Source organism: Triturus cristatus, chromosome 10 (assembly GCF_964204655.1).
Source record: "Triturus cristatus chromosome 10, aTriCri1.1, whole genome shotgun sequence".
NCBI classification, from domain to species: domain Eukaryota; kingdom Metazoa; phylum Chordata; class Amphibia; order Caudata; family Salamandridae; genus Triturus; species Triturus cristatus.
This window is the reverse complement of record NC_140593.1, coordinates 1,035,192,702-1,035,210,365: the sequence shown is the minus strand read 5'-3', so window position 1 is coordinate 1,035,210,365 and position 17,664 is coordinate 1,035,192,702. Positions and strand designations below refer to the sequence as shown.

Below are 17,664 nucleotides of genomic sequence, written 5' to 3'. Positions count from 1 at the left end.
TAAGGTGTATACACTGTGTGTGACACGTTTTAGAGATTACTACTGAACAATTAATAGTAAACAGTGATTACAATTTCTTAATTTGCTGTGGTGAGAGTCTTATCAGAGAGCGAGCCTCTGGTGTAGGCACTTGTACAACCACTATTTTCTGCCATAAGGAAAACTTCTGCCAGGTAAAATACAAGAAACGTACCTCATGTGCATGTGTAGCTTATGTGACAAGCTGAAAAGTGGTAAACTACACATGCCTTTTAGCTTATCTGTAATTATGAGTAAAAGGCACATTATAACAAAAACTCTTAAAGTTGCGCAGCTGCTCTTTTACCGAATAAGAGTGTTCTTGTTCTGGATTTCCTTCAGGAGAGTGCTCTTTATTGTGAGTCATCTGTTGACGCAATGTCCAATCAAAGAAGTGCTTGGGACTTAAGGATTTCCTGGCCTTCAGGTCTTCATCGTAGGGTTCATTAAGAGCAGTGAGAGCAATCGAGGCGCTTGTATAGTCGATAAATTCTAAAGAAAGAGACAAGATTTTCAGGTCCTTAAAATGAAAGAGCATCGTCAGTCTCACTTTTCTTACAACAAATAAAGTAGCAGTGTTGTCACTATTATACAAATGAGGATACTTAATGCAAGCCAATAAATAATATATAAACCTTCTTATAACCATATTGGGGTGGAGACAGAAAAACCTAGTGCAGTAGGCCCTAGTACGCCCTACATGTGGGAGGTAGCCAACAGGTTACTTGGTTGGTAGGAAAGGTTCAGTTATTTAGGAAAAAAAACACTACCATTTCCCTTTTGCCTCACTTGATTCACAGGAGGCGCCATGTCAAATAACACTGAAAACTGAACTGCAACCTCCCCTCAAGCACAAAACATCTGGGCCTAAAGAGTATGAGCCACATTTGTACTAAAAATGGCCACCAGTCCACTACAGCTACAATATGACCCCACCAACCTACCAGGACAATGTTAATTAGAATCAAGTAAATAATAAAATGCAAGATTCATATTTAATAGTAGGCATGTGTTAGAAATGGGAATCTCAAGTTGGCAATGGTTTGCACGTTTGTCCAAATAGGGACCCTTACTTCTAATCAGAATAAGGCGGACACCTTTCTAAAATAATCCCTGCTCACCCCCTTGGTAGCTTGGTACGAGCAGTCAGGCTTATCTAAGAGGAAATGTGTAAAGCATTTGCATGTAACACACAGTAATACAGTGAAAACACTACAAAAGGACACCACACCAGTTTAAAAAAAAAATTACCAATATTTATCTGTGCGAACAAGACCACGAGGATTGGCCCCAAACCATGGTGCAGTCACGGGTGGCAAGGTCAGCGTGAAGCGACGTTGTCGGTGAGACCAGGGTGGTGGAGTAAAGTGAGCCGATGCGGAATGCGTTGCCCACTGGTCCTGGTACAAGCAGCGGCTCGGTGGAGGTAGTCGTCGGTGAGACCAGGGTTGTGGTGCGGAATGCCGCAGTACCTACAGGACACAGAGCCAGCAGCAGTGTCGGGGACGGTGCTGGTTGCTTCACCCTCTGTGGCAACTGAAACCCATGGTTCCAGAGGCGGTATCCAGAGGTAAGTGAAGTTTTTGCTGTCCCTGAAACTTCGTGAACAGGAGACAAGCTCTATTTCAAGCCCTTGGAGATACTCTTCGACAAGTGAAGAAAGTTCAGTCCAGTCCTTTCAGAAGCCGCGATTGCAGGCCAACCCAGCAAAGCAATAACACAGCAAAGGGGCAGTACTCCCAGCTTTTCTTCTTGGCATGTTCCTTGATCCAAGTGAGTTCTAAATTTCTGGGGTCTGGGCCCAAATATTTATACTTAGTTTTTCCTTGTTCTTTTGGGCAGAGGGTGTCTGTGCTCAGTCCAAACCTGTTTGATCCTCCTTGGCCCAGCTTCCTGGCAGGAGGTGGAGACAGCATTGTCCAAGGCAGACCAGGCCAATTCAGGTGCAAGGAAATCTCCTCCCACTACTCTAAATGCAGCCACGTCTATTAAGCTCAGCACTAACTCATCCTGGAAAGGAAGGACACACCTCAACCCCAGAGTGGCTATCTGAAGAGAATGCACTTCCCCAGCCCCGGTCAGTCTAAAGCCAGACAGTGAATCCACAACCAAGCAGAGGCCAACAGGAAGGCTAAGCAAGAAAATAACTACTTTCTAAAAAGTGGTATTTTCAAAACACAGAACACAAAAGCCATCCTTATTAAAAGGTGCATTCTTACATTCTGAGTCCAGACATACTAAACTCCATTTTCTTATACTGTCCCAATGGGGAAGTTATGCTTATAAGAGGTTATAAATGAAACTCCAATTCTATCCTATGAGACGTATAGCCTTTCAATAGTGAAAAATGAAATATCATGTATTTCACGATCAGGACATGTCACACGTATCAGTACATGTCCTACCTTTTAAAAACACTGCGCCCTGCACATAAGGATACCTTAGGGGTGACTCAAATGTAATAAAAGAGAAAGTTAGGGCTTGGCAAGTGGGTGCACTTGCCAAGTCAACATGGCAGTAAAAACTGCATGCAGACACTGCAGTGGCAGGTTTAAGAACCCTTTGAAAGGCTGCTCGTGTGGGTGGCACAATCAGTGATGCAGGCCCACTAGCAGCATTTAATTTACAGGCCCTGGCACTCATAGTGCACTTTACTAGGGACTTACCAGTAAATCAAACATGACAACCATTAAAACACCAAACCATAATGCAATTTACAAAAGGAGCACTTGCACTTTAACACTGAACAGCAGTGAGAAAGTGCATAGAGACACTAAACCAGCAAATACAGTCAAAACCGGGAGGTCAGAAATCAAAAAGACAGGGAAACATGCCAAAAGATGCCAGATCTAACACATGTCCCCTCCAGCTGAAAGTAGGGAGAACTACCCAACCTCCTTGAGGTTCTCTTCACTAAGGTGGAAGAACATGGACAGACCATCAGCATTGCATGCTCTGTGCCAGGGCGGTGTTCCACCATAAAGTCCATTCCCTGTAGGGAGATGGGTTCTCACCTCTCATTTGCATTAACCATTTAAGGGGCCTGTGATCTGTCTGAACTCGGAAGTGAGTTTCAAACAGGTAGCGTCTTAAGCTGTCGCTGTAGTCTGGGAACTAAAGAAACTCTCGCTCTATGGCACTCCACCTATGTTCCCTGGGGAGTAGTCTTCTGCTAAGGAAGACTGCAGGCTAGACTGGGCCCTCATCGTTCAATTGTGAGAGCACCACACCCACACCATTGTCTGAAGTGTCAGTCTGCACTACGAAATCCTTGGAGAAGTTGGGTGCTTTGAGCACAGGTGCATCAAAAGCTTTCAAAAGCTTTCTGGCAGGCATCAGTCCAGATCACCTTCCTGGGCTGCTTCCTGGAAGTCAGCTCTGCCAATGGGGCAACAATGGTTCCATAGCCCCTAACAAACCTCCTGTAGTACCCGGTGAGACCTAAAAAGGCGCTCACCTCTGTCTGGGTCTTGAAGGGCTAAGCCAGAATGGTGTCAATCTTAGGCTGTAGGGGCACAACCTGGCCGCTTCCTACCAGGTGCCCCAAGTACACCACAGATCCCTGCCCGATCTGGCCCTTACTGGCCTTGACCATGAGGCCTGCCCTCTGCAGTCTTCAACACTTCCTAGAGGCGTTGCAAGTGTTCTTCCCAGCTAGAACTGAACACTGCAATGTCGTCCAGGTAGGCGGCACTGAAATCCTCCAGTCCAGCCAACACCTGGTTGACCAACCTCTAAAAGGTGGAAGGGGCGTTCTTCAACCCAAAGGGCATCACCCAAAACTGGTAGTGCCCCTGTAGGGTTGAAAATACTGACCTCTCCTTAGCCCCCTCGGTTAAGGCAATTTGCCAGTCCCAAGACGTAAAATCATATGTGCTGAGAGACTTGGAAGCTCGCAATTGATCAATGAGCTCATCAGCTCTGGGGATGGGGTGTGCATCAGTCCTGGTGACAGCGTTGAGCCCACGGTAGTTCACGCATAACCGCAGTTCAGAAGTGGCACCGGGTGCAGCAGCCTTTGGGACCACGACCTCTGGGCTGGCCCAAGGACTGTTGAAGGGCTCTACCACCCCTAACACCAACAACTTAGAGACCTCCTCTTTGATGCTGGCTCTTACCCGGTCAGTCAGCCTGTAAATCTTATGTTTCACAGGAGGGCTGTAACCAGTGTCCACGTCATGAGTACATCAGTGAGTAACACCTGGGGTGAGGGAGAACAGCGTGGCGAACTGCCCCAACAATTGGCGACAGTCACTCTGTTGCTCCTGGGTCAATTTAGGGGAGAGGAACACACCTTCCACTGATCCATCGTGCTCCTTGGTAGGCAGGAGGTCAGAGAGAGGTTCACTCTCCTCTTCCATCCCATTATCTGTCACCAAGAGTATCCACACTTCAGACCTCTCAAAGTGAGGCTTAAGGCGGTTCACATGGAGGACCCTCAAAGGGTTCCTGGGAGTCTGCAATTTCACCAGGTAGGTGACATCTTGTGCTCCACCACCTCAAATGGCCCTGTCCACTTGTCCTGCAAGGAACAAGGTTCGACTTGGGCCATGACCCACACTTTTTGGCCAGGCTGAAACTCTACCAGAGTGGCATTCTGGTCATACCAGCGTTTCATCTCCTCTTGGTTTGCTTCTAGGTTCGCTTAAGCGAGTTTCCTGAAGTGTAAAGTTTGGTTCCTACGGGCCAATACATAGCTAAATACATCCTGGGGAGTTTTTCTGGGAGCGGTCCCCCAGCCTTCCTAGATCAAACTGTGAGGTCCACTTACAGGGTGCACATATGGAAGCTAAAAAGGGACTGAACCCTAAGACTTCTGTGGTACCTCCCTGTATGAAAAGAGCAGGCATGATAAGAGGACATCCCACTTACGCCTCATGGGTTCTGTTAGACCCCTAATCATGCCCTTCAAGGTTTGGTTGAATCTCTCCACCAAACCATCACCTTGGAGATGGTAAGGAGAGGCAAACTTGTAGGTCACACCACACTCCTCCCACAGGGATGTCATATTCTTGTATATGAAATTAGTTCCACGGTCAGATGCCACCTCTTTGGGAAACCCAAATGGGAAAAGATCCCCATTCACGCCCGGCCCACCACTGTTGCCCTCCTTGTCAACCTACACTTACTGTCAATAATGGTTGGGTTGTGTCAAAGTTTCTAAAATGCTGCGTGGCTGATTGATGGCAACGTTTCTAAATCCAAATTGCAGGTAAGTGCTTTTTTAACGATGGAAAAAAGTTCATGTTCAACTTGTTTGCAGTTCTCTTCAAGCCAATGTGAGGACTTGAGTTGAATTACCTCACTTACCTACAATTTGGATTTAGAAACGTTGCCATCAATCAGCCACACAGCATTTTAGAAACTTTGACACGACCCAGCCATTATTGACAGTAAGTGTAGGTTGACGTACCATTCTCTAAAACATGAGACTTGAACAGTGTTTTCATTTAATCTGTGTTATACATTCACTGAAGTCTTGTTCATTGTTTGGTGTTGTTTTAGAAAAATCCGCATCAGATTTTCAGTTGTGTCTTGAAGATCTCGAGATGTAAAGAAATGGTAAGAACGCTCTTTTAGGCTGGCCGCAGTGGTGTGTATTTTCATAAATAGGACCTACAAGTAAGCTATTGTTTGTTTTCTTTTTCAGTACTGTTTGGTCCTGAGGAGAACCCTATATTGAAGAGGCTTCGAAACACGTCGAACTGGCGTTCTTGATTGCTAAACAAACATTTTGTAAAATATTCGATGTTGTGCATTTTTGTTAAGTCTGTACTGTTTAAATTGGAAGGTTTATAATTTGGTTCGTGCACAAAGACTAGTAGCCGAAATTGTATGTTGTTTGGTTTGGCACCTTGGTCTATTAAAGTGATTGAGTTGGCAAGAGACCAAGGGAGGTTTATGAGTTGAGTGAGTGTGGCATGATATCAGTATGGTAGGAAGCTTGTGGATGCGTGAATTGGTGTGAATGAGATTGGAGAGATTATCCCAGATTGTCTGACTTTTGTTTTTTTGTACGTTTTCGTAAAAAGTATGGTCGTGTTTTGGTAATATTGTATATAATTGTTGAAATGTGATTTTTAAAAAAGATAATACTAAATAAGAAAAATTATCTAAAATAAAAACTATTCAATAGATCCGGCTGTCACTAATGAGTGGTCTTGCGCCGTGGTTTAACTTGTTTATTAAGGACTATCAGTACTGGGGCACCTGCATTGTTTTTGTGGTTGAATGGGCTCAGCTTTACTGATTGGAGCCAAACCCATTGGTGTTCTTTGCTTGATAAGACTACACTACCATGTTGTGGCCATTTCCATAACCATATCATACAGAGATAAAGTTGCATCAGTATTTTTTGAAAATCCCATAGTAGTGCTAGAGGAATGTACTTGTTCACAAAACAGTTATTTGGCTACCCATAGATATTGATGAATCAAAAAAAAAGTCAAAGTAAATACCATTTTGTTTCAGTCCCTCTGAGAAACCCAAAAAGGTATATCTCTTTATGTTTGTAGAAAGATGAGTTTTGCTGACAGCCAACACAGGTAGGATTCCACATCGACACAAAGATGCAGTTCCCCTCACAACCAACAGATAATTTCACAAAGATTAAAGGGAGCTGAAAAGCAGCAATACATTTTCATGAAGAATTAAGTTGTCAAATTCAGTGCTAGTCAGCGAATGTCCTGGCAGATTTTACATACTGATGAAAACATCAATGTTACTGTATGGCAGGAGTACCTCAGCATGTAATACAAGCATAATACACAAAGATGGGCCCGGGTATCTCTCAGTACACCACCTCTCAGTCCTGGTAGAGTGGCATAGAGCAGACAGGCTAGTTAGAGCAACATGTGTTAAACATTTCAAGACACCAACATGGACGGCAAGTAACTGACACAACTCAACAGAAGTTCGACACTTATTCATGAAAATAGCTCTCATGTTTATATATTTGAAGATGCCAAAATGAAATCAATACATACAGTATAGCCGGAGATATCAATTTTAAAGCATTAAACAAATCAGTACTTTGCAATGTGTAAACGTTAACATTGCAGTAAACGGGAAAAACACATTTATGCAATCGGTTACTTAAAGAGTGAGTTCAACAGAGCCCACTAGGAGTTAAGGTCTTGTGAGTCCCTAGACCAGTTTGTGACAGCTAGCACAATTTTACCTGGTTCAGGGGAGCGGGGTGCAGAGGTGCACTTTACCCATCAAACAGAGCTGTCAAGCAGACTCGCAGTGTTGAAATGGTTACCTTAGCAAAAAGGTACTTGCGAGGCAAGTTGAGCAAAGCCCTTGGGAACTTAAGCAAGGAGCTGGCCCTGAACCAGGAGTCTCCAGGCAGATCCGATCTACCTGGCTTGGGGGATTCTGGTGCAGAGGTGCTCTTGGCTACCCATGGTGCTGAACCGGATCCGCGGCTGGGGGAGCTAGCAGGCATACGAAGAGGGGGTAAAAACAAATGCAAGATTTTTACGATGGAGCCACAGGGGTGGCTGGTGATTCATGCAGGTTATTCTCTTCTCTTGAACTGCTGAGCAAATTAGATTGTAGTCAGACTGACCACCAACAAGCCTTGGTCCCTGCAAGCACTCAGATTGAGGAAATCTTTGTTCAAAGGAGCAGGGGAACGTTGTAGACAGTTGAGCCTTGCGGAGGGTTGGGACTACAATTCACAGAAGCCACCTGCCCAAGGACTTTGAGCAGCCACACTGACTTGGGAACAGGACTTCAAGGTCGTGGACTTAGCGGTTTGTGCTTGTCAACTGCAGGGGACTAGTACTGCTAGTTCTAGGGTGTTCTTGTGAAGTCATTAGATTGTAGAGAGGTTCACCTTCCTTTTGGAACCGGTCTCTGATCAGCGGGTGCAGGGTGGCTGTCACAGGTGCAGTACTTTGCGCTTTTCCTTTTGTGCAGTCCTGCTCTTGGGCAGACACGGTTCTCTTCTTCTTTCACGTCGAATCGAAGGTTCCGGTGTGCCCCTTAAATCCTGGGTGTTAGTGGGTGTGCGGAATAGCAGCCAATGGACATCTAGTCCAGCGGCTTATACGCCCCAGTAGTGACCACATCCTGTGGGTGTATGTCACTAAAACTAGTCAGAACCTGATTTCTAGCCTAAATTCCAGATGGCCGAAACCATCCTCGAATGTACACCTCAGATGCAACACCCTAGAGGTATGGCCAGCATTGTGGAGTTGGACGCCTCCTGCATAGCTAATTTCCCAACAGTCCTAAAAAAACAGAGCCTGGGGCAAGGGGAAGCTTTGTTCTCAAGTGGGGGACACGTTCCTTTGTCCATGGACGCCAGTGAAGCCTTTAAGGCTCACCACTGCACCGGTTGGATTACTGGCCATCCTGCGTGGGCAGAGGTGTCACCTACTGCTCACACAGGTCTTGGTCTCTGGCCTCTGGGAGCAGCCCACGCTCCCCAGCATGAAGCCAGACTTCAGTATTGGCGGCAAACCCTGGAAAAAGCCCACCAAGGCACGAGAACACTGGGTTAACTTGGTGGACACTGTTCAAAGTGCCACCTAGGTACATGCTGGTTACACATAGATACCACCATTGTGTTGGGGGTTAAAAAGCACAGTGTTAGACAACAAACAAAAGAAATCGGCCAGGCCATCATGGAGCTGGACATATATGTAATGCCCACATGCCAGCCCATGTTATCCTATGAAGTGATGGTCACTTGCCAGAGAATTATGCTTAGAAGGCGAGTACAGGGCAATATCAGCTTGCACAAATAGTCCCACACATACAATATAATGCACCCTGCCTCCGGGGCTATAGGAGGCCTGCCTTAGGGGTGACTGACATATATTAGATGCAGTGAGGTGACCCTGTCAGAAATGGTGTGTGCTGGGTCGAACAAGAACAGGCAAGCTGCTCGTGCAGGGAAGACTTGCAGACTACAGTTTTACTCGAGTCACTCAAGGTGGCACAATATTTGCTGCAGACTTGGTACCCCTTATACATCCCTGCCCTGGGCACTACTGGTACCATATACTAAGGCTTTACAGTGGTGTTACAATACTTGCCAATGGGTATACCAATTCACATTTACAATTTGAGGGGAAAAGCAGCGGTGTTGGGCCTGGTTAGCAGGACCAAGCACACTGTTGGATCAATTACCACAGCATCTAGCAGTTCAAATAGGGGCAAAAGTGTGTGGGGGGGGGGCATCTGCAAGCAGCCCAGTTTACTACAGTTACACTTATACCCAATATCCTCCCTAAGATTATATGAATATAAAAGACCATAATATTCCTAAATCATATCTTGCATGCCCAAAAGCAAGGTTGCCAAATTCACAATAAGAGTTATCGCATGTCCAAAAAGAGACATCAAATTCTAAACTTCAGCATATTATCCACTTTATAATGCCCTCATAGTATTCAGACATGTGGTTATGATGTGCCATTATATCTTTAAATGAGTAATTCTATGCAAGTTTTGTCATCGATTATGGCATCTGTGATGCCAATTCAATAGGTGATCAATGGTCTTACTGTTGATGTCATGTGTGATCGTGAAAAGTGCATTGAGAATGATATTGTTGCCTAGCTAAACATAACCATCAAACATAAATTTTTGTGACGTTTTGGATCATACCCATAGAGTTGCTTCAACTGATGATTTTTTATGCAATTAGTAACACAAATTAGTTTTTGATTCTTAGCAGAAAACTATGAAATCTCTTAAAGTTTGTTAGAGAACTTCTATGCACCTATTACTAGAACTGGGCAAAGGCATAGATCTGAGCCAAGGACGCTTGCCTCCTACGAATGGTAAATACATAAAAATATTTGAGGTTCATGGAAAATGGCTCACAGATCTCCAAAAATTGATTTTGCGCCTCTCAAATGTAAAAAGAACTAACTGTGTGCTTACAGCTGTATCAACACAATACATTATTCCCAGTAAGTTCATGTTTGTAGAGCACTATTATGTGATTAGGTCGCTGTGTTCAATACCTTTAACTTATTTTCAAAGGCTGCCATTTTGAGCTACACAAATTTAATTTGCTCCTTGCTACTTTCATTGGGTAGGGTTTTCTTTGGCAAAGGGAACCCTGTGTTTTCCACAATCTAATTTCCAAATTGAAAAAAGTGGTTGGAACTAAGGAAGTATCAAAAGCCTAAGTGGTTTATCCAACCAAACTAACAGTGTCCTACTGGGGAAAAGCACACGTGATATGAAAATAGCTGCAGACAGGGTAGAGCGCGGAAATAATGGGTAAACTTATAATGGGAGAACTGAATCCTGCATCTTTCAGCCGGATACTTCATTACCTGCTCATCTTTGATGTACAACCCTGGTTTTGCTTTGTTAACTGAGTGTTTTAGTCATCACTGATGTGCCATCCATTCGTCACCACAGCTTCCATCGAAGTGTCCATTACCCCTATGAAGAGTACCGTGATAAAATGCTAGTTGAACATCGTATATAATCATAAAAGTCGTGCTTACCTCACTTTCAAAGTTGTTGAATGGAATCATAATATAAACATTTTACAGTAGTGGGTATTCACTAGGTCCATTCTGCATCCTCAAATGTGTAGAGGAGCTTTTAATCTGCACTAAACCTAACAAAAGGATCGGTTTTTAACCACGTACCTTTATGATGGCCCTTCTAGGAGCAATACGTATTCTTCAGTTATCCTCCTAAACACTTAGCCGAGAACTGGACAAAATACTCTAGAAAATGGCTTAACTTTTTTTCTTTTAACTACACTATAGTCCTACAGCTTACTACAGCTCGCTAGAATAGTCAACAACTGCATGCTTCAGAGTTCACCAAGAGTCAATAAGAAAAGACTGGGCGTTTAGTAGCCATTGAAGAATCCCACGACGGACTGTAAGGCTATTCGACCACCCTGGCCCTTAAGAGAAACATGCCACATCTACTGCCAGCTCTGCTCTTCCTCCTTCTGATGCCGCCTATCACTGTGTGCCACTTGCACAGCCATGGCAGCTCGGGCCATGCTCACTGCTGTGCATATTCTCCACAGCTTTCACTCATTAACAGCGGTGCCACAGAAGGAGAGAGAGTAAATCCTTTTCAGCTCTTAAAAATTCTTCACCTTCACCTGTCCAGGATCTGGAGAACCCTGGACCAACGAAGGAGGCAGGGCAGATGGAGAGCGCTGATGAGGCTTCACGATCCTCCAGCTCCTGCTGTCAATGAATGAGTGACAACACGAGCCAAGTTAACTGGAAACCTCCTCTCGTTTTTCACCTCCAGAACCGCCGTCACTCATTTCCAGTGGTACCGAGGACAAAGAAAGGCGGAGATTGTAGTTAAGGACGGCAGGGTAACTGGAATTCTCATTGCAGTGTGCCTATCCATGTTATTATATTTCATTATTTCCAATAAACTGCACAATTTCTGAATGCTCGAATTATCTATGTTCACTGCAAACCTGTTCTAATACTCCCAAAGGCCACATCACATTGGCCACTTACTTAGATATAATCAGATCTGAAACATCATAATAAGGATTTGTTGGTCTTAAAAATAAATGCCCGAATCATGAACTGTTAAATCTCCTTAAATGAATGATTTTGTATTCTGCAGCACTGAACTTTAGCTGCTCGAATGAGGCTTTCTATAATAAGCATGGCAGAGGACTGTATCCATGAAATGCTTCACCGCACTCTTCATTTTATCCCTTGCACATTCTACTTGTTGCAAACATTGCCTTGGCCATCACTTGATGAATGCCCTCTTGTCAAGAACTTTAAACACTATGCTGAGATCAACTGCAAGGCAACTTCCATAGCAGCAGATCCGATCTCTCTTGCTGGCAAGATCACCAAAGAAGCCACTGGACAGACAATTATAGGTCAGAATGACAACAAAGTGTGTCGCCACTCAGCCACCAACGTGTACCGACAAACCCTGCATGAGAAATTCATGCACAGGATGTTTAAGACAGAGGTTTCATTTATTCAAAGAACTTTCGAGGCACCAGGCCAGATGGCACTTTTTCATCATGTAAGGATGCTAGTTGTACTATATAAGAAGATGCAACATCGTGCCCGTTTGACTTTTTCTGATTTGCCCTATTGATTATCTGTTGTCTGAGTCACAATCAGCAAGCTCTTTCAGGGTTCCCCATGATGCCTAACCAGGAGAAGACATATTTTGTAAGTCAAGGTGGTGCACCTCAAGTGTAAACCCACACGCAGTCATGGATTGCTGTGGGAAGACGGACAGTCACTTTTTCTGGTACCAGTGGAAGACAATCAACATTCCCTCTTCATGGAAAACCCTTGCAGTCCTCTATAACAGTGGTCCTTCACTTGCCCCTGCATTGATATGGTGAGCCATCACTGGCTGCATGTAGTGATGCTTGTTGTGTTTATTCGTTATATAATTGATCGTTCATGTGGTGTGCGGATGATGCCTTCCACAAAAACATGTTAACTCTAGCACAAGGTGGAGATACACCACCTAAGTAGCTTCCCCTTGAAAGGTCATGGAGTCAATCTGGCAATGCAGGAACAATCCACATTTATATCCTGACAGGTTAAACCCATGTTAGAAAACAAAGGAGACGTTTGGCTGCCTCTGTAGCTCTGCCTTTAGAGTTGCCAAACAAAAATAGACTACTGGTTGGGATATCGGCCTATTTGTTCTGCTCTAGGTGCTCCTGGGTGATATCTCCCTTTGTACATTGGATGCTCCCTACTCTGCTCCAAAGTCAAGAAGCCCAAGAACAGCTGCCCTCCAGCAACTGCTGAGAGTTATGGATTTTTAACTTGCTACATGTGACTATATCTGGCTACATACCAGTGCACACACAAAATATTAGGAGCTGGCCTCTCAGAGCCATATCCTAGAATTTAGCTAGATTATGGAACAAGCTCTGCAGCACCATTACAGGGTCGATTTCTGACTAGGACACCCTACGTTGCTGAACCTCCCAAAGGTTGAGACCAAGCCCATGATCTGGAAATAACCTGCTGGAATATCAGGGATTCTCTGCATCCTAGAGAGCATAGCATCTCCTTGATCTTGAAATGAAAAGCAAAGATGAGTTTCCTGAAGCCAGTGTGGAGTACAGCTGGATTGGAAGAGCCAACCCTGAAGTCACAAGGTCTTTGTAGTTCAGCTATAATGATCTAAGAAGCAAGACAGTTTACGAAAATCTGCCTCATCTGAAGTCGAGGATGCTCTATGTGGATCTAATGACTGCGCCTGCCTACAGACTTTGCAATAGCACATATCAACATGATTATTGTCGAGAGGACCACAAGGCTTTTCAACTCTCAGCTAAAGTCAGTAGACTATACCCTTTTGCCTGAAACAGGTCACCTTGATTCTAGGCTATTTGAACCATCCGCAAACAATTACTAGTCAAGGAGATAGTTCTGTTTAAAGTTGTTATGGGATTCTAACCCAGAACACTTTCAAATTTCTAAGTACTTATAAATCTCATAAATCAATAGCTATCCAGGTCTTCTCTGATGCTTGCCTTGGATCATCAGAACCCATTGGTCAAAAGGGTTTTCAGCTTCTGCTTGGAAAGTGTAAGCCCTCCATTACTGCTAAAAGGAATTGATTTCAGAGATTAACGCCTACAGCCTGAAACAATTTTCCCCCACCAACTACTTGTTTATTGTTGAAGTGGTGGCAGCAGCTTTAGGTCATTAGACCCAAGTTCTCTATTGTAGGTAAACCTATGAAAACTAGCCTTTCAACGGTCTGAGCACTCATGCTCCAGACTCATGCTCCAGTGCTCTATAAATCTTGAAAGTGCTCTGAATTTAATTCACAAAGCAACAGGTAGTCAGTGGAGCTTCTGCAAAATGGAACCGGGAGCACACACCTAGTGAACTACAATAGTCCAAATGGGAGCAAATAATGGTCCTCACAATGGCAGATCTATGTCCCTCCTCCAGAAAAGTACATAGTTTATGTAAAATACACAGACAAAGGCCACAGGTATTTTTTCATTTGTCATTACCAACAAAAAAAACAGTGTTACAACAGTATCATGGGAAGGCCTCAAAATATTAGAATCAGGTGGAACTACACTATTTCAAGGACATGCATACATTTTCCTCCAGCACATTCACAAAAAGAGTGAGGTGCGTAAAGGAAATCATAATCATGTTTGTAAAATGGAAGGAGGCTGTGACGTGATAGTCTTCCCCTCTCTCTCCAATAGTTTATCTGTCATTTCCTGCCACTCCTGCAAATCCTCATGTAGTTTGTCATCTATAGTCATCATTTTCATCAGCATCTCATCAGCTAATAACCACTCAGAGGCATCTTTATTCCGTAACTGTAAGGAGTGTCCCTGTGCCATTGCCTCCACGGAGTACATCCTCATCGGAGACCTCAATTCCACCTCGACAACTGCAGGGACCCCAACTCCACCACCATCCTTGACAACCTCGGACTGAAGCAGCTCGTCACCACCCCCAACCACAAAGCCGGACACACCCTCGACCCTATCTTGGCAGGAGAGACATACATCCATTTCAGCCACACCATGCAGCCCCTCTGGACAGACCACCACTGCGTACACTTCACCTTCAACACCACCACCGCACCCAAACCCGCCCCGTGCCTGCCCCGAAGGAACTGGAGCAAGATTACAGAGGAACTCCTCAAGGCCACCCTCCTCCACGACCGCCCCTCCGGCACGACCAACGCCAACCTCGCAGCAAAAAAACAACACCGCTGGATCTCCAGCTGAGCTGACAAGCTTGCACCCCTCCGCCACCCCGTCAATCAACATACCCTGAAGGCAGCCTGGTTTACCACCGACCTCCAAGAAACCAAGTGCTCCTGCAGACGCCTCGTGAAACTCTGACGAAACAAGAAAACCACCGAAGACCAGAACAACTATAGGAACACCATGAATGAATACCACCAGTGCATAAGAGCCACCAAGAAGACCTTCATCAAGAACAAAATCCACTCCAATGCAGGTAACGCAAAAGAACTCTTTAACGTCATAAAGCAGTTCACCGAACCCCCCAGCGAAGCTGCAACATCCCTCCATCCCAGGAACTCTGCAACAAGCTCAGCTCATAATTCCACATGAAAATCAAGGCCCTCTACGACAACTTCGGCGAACAGACTCCTCACACCACCACCGACAACAGGCCGATCATCACCACCTGGAAACCTGCTACCAGTGAAGACACCACCAAGACCATGAAGAACACCCACTCAGGAGCTCCCACGAACCCCTACCCACCGCACATCTACCACAGAGCCGCTGCTGCCATAGCTCTCGAACTAGGCCGGACCATCAACACTTCCCTCGAATCCGGCATCTTTCCCAACGTCTGGAAGCGGGCAGAAGTCAAGCCCCTCCTCAAGAATCCCTCGGCCGACACAACAGACCTGAAAAACTACCCACCCATCTCTCTCCTTCCCTTCGCAGCCAAAGTCACCGAGCGATTCATCAATGCCCAGCTGACCACCTTCACCGAAGAGAATGCCATCCTCGACTCCTCCCAGTCCGGATTTCGCAGCAACCACAGCACAGAGACCGCCCTCCTCGCCGCCACTGATGACATCCGCATGCTACTCGACCAGAGCCATACTACGGCCCTCATCCTACTAGACCTCTCCGCAGCCTTCCACACCGTCTCACACCGCACTCTCGCAGCCAGACTCCACGATGCCGGAATACGAGGAACCGCCATCAATTGGATCCGCTCCTTTCTCTCCGGCAGAACCCAAATGATCAGACTCCCTCCCTTCCTCTCCGAACCTACAGAGATCATCTAAGGAGTACCCAAAGGATCCTTGCTCAGCCCATCGCTTTTCAACATCTACATGGCCCCCCTCGCCACCATCGTCAGACAGCATGGGCTCAGCATAGTATCTTACGCCGACGACACCCAGGTCATCCTCTCTCTCACAAAGAATCCCGAAGACACCAGAATCAGCTTCCAAGAAGGAATAAAAGACGTCGCAGCCTGGATCACTGACAGCTGCCTAAAGCTGAACTCGGAGAAGACCGAGGTCCTCGTAGCCCGCATTATAAACCCCCTGATTGAGTGATCATCTGAAAGCCACAGTTCTTAATAAAATAACTTATGTTCCTCCAAATTGCGCTGGGTATCGAATAACCTTTCCTAAAATTTTACCTTTGGAAATAGTGATATACATCTATCAAAACAACGATGTGTTGTTTTAAACTTGGTCAGTAATTGCAATGAGCCCTCTAGGAAATGCTCATTTGTTTCTTTGTTCACAGCAAGCCTGTGATAAGACGTCCAACTCTAACCTTGCTTGATAAACATCATTCTTGTTATTAGTACGCTGTACAATGTTATTGCAGCGGAGCATATTGATCTCAATATGATCTGCATTGAACGAAAACTCCTACTTTGTGATACAGACCGATCACAAAGGAGGTTTCACATAAGCATTAAACAGTAGAAGAGTGAGCTGGGAACTTCAAGGCAATACCATACCTCGTGCTCAGAGGAGGGTGCAGTAATTCACCACACTTATCTTCCTGTACCCAGTTAGAGAAAGAGACAAACCAGAGCTGGGGAAACTCATCAATTCCAATTCAATCACTAAGATCTAGGGTATCAACAGCAGTAGAGAGGTATGTACTCACAAGAAATGCACTTTTTCTCTCATCGGTTACCTCCAACAACTGCTCCCTTAGACTGAGCAAGGCCATCTCCATACCTCTTCTGTACTTGAAACGGACTGCATATCCCTTAATAGCTTGAAGAACTCAGATGATTTGAGTAGCCACAATTTTTCAAATACCTTCAGTAGTTTCTGATTTGGTTTTATTAGCAGAGGTGTAATCCAAAATTGTTTCAGACTACTACACACCTTGACCTCCGAAAATGAAGTATTAATGAGGTTTGTAAAGACTGCTGATAATGAGGGAGCAAAATTGCACTCCACGCTGGCAACTGCTTGGGATTGATAATAATAATAATAATAGCTACAACCTCAGATGGAGTGGTGGGGTGAATAATAAATGATGCTAGTAAAAAAATGCTGCTAGTAAAAAATGCTGCTTGTGGTCACATTGGATTCTCAGAACCATGCCCAAGTACCATCTCTGCAATTCCCTTACTTTACAGTGCATTATTTTAAATGGGCCAACAAATAAAAAAACTCTTACTGTGGGTACTTAGTCCTATTTCCATTGCCACTGTCTTTTGATGGATTAATTACTGTGAGGACCAGTTTGGTCTTTAGCAGGTCTTCCTCTAAATCTGTCTAATGTTCTCTGTTATTACCCAACAGATCTGCAGAGGCCCTATTAAAAAGACACTGCATTTGACATTAGGATCAGATTATTTGAAAAATCAAAAACTTTTTGGGGGGGATGGGTACTGGTATTTAGTATACTTTATACGGCTAACAGCCATAAACGACAACAGCACATTAAAAGCATATGGTTAAAAATGCGAGTAATACAAATGGTACATCAATAGGATAAAACAAATCACAATAAAACCCAATAAAACTTACAGTATAAATATTATAAGCGGTGCCACACCACATCAATGGTGCAAAAAAAGTGCAATAAACGCAGGACAGTTTTAACCATTTACCAAGACCCTTAAGTCTCTCCTAATTCCAAGTGTGTAACCCTAACTCTGACATGATTATTTAGGTCATAGTCTA

At 44.7% G+C, this 17,664-nt stretch overlaps 1 protein-coding gene across 5 annotated transcripts in view; it reads right to left on the bottom strand.

The window, feature by feature from the left end:
* Positions 1 to 17,664, bottom strand: part of REXO5 (RNA exonuclease 5) — a 407,232-nt gene that overhangs the window by 101,852 nt on the left and 287,716 nt on the right. For all 5 annotated transcript variants that reach the window (XM_085629097.1, XM_085629095.1, XM_085629094.1 and 2 more), the window contains exon 18: positions 326 to 510. In XM_085629097.1, the coding sequence (XP_085485223.1) occupies positions 326 to 510 (185 nt within the window). The remainder of the gene's footprint in view (positions 1 to 325; positions 511 to 17,664) is intronic.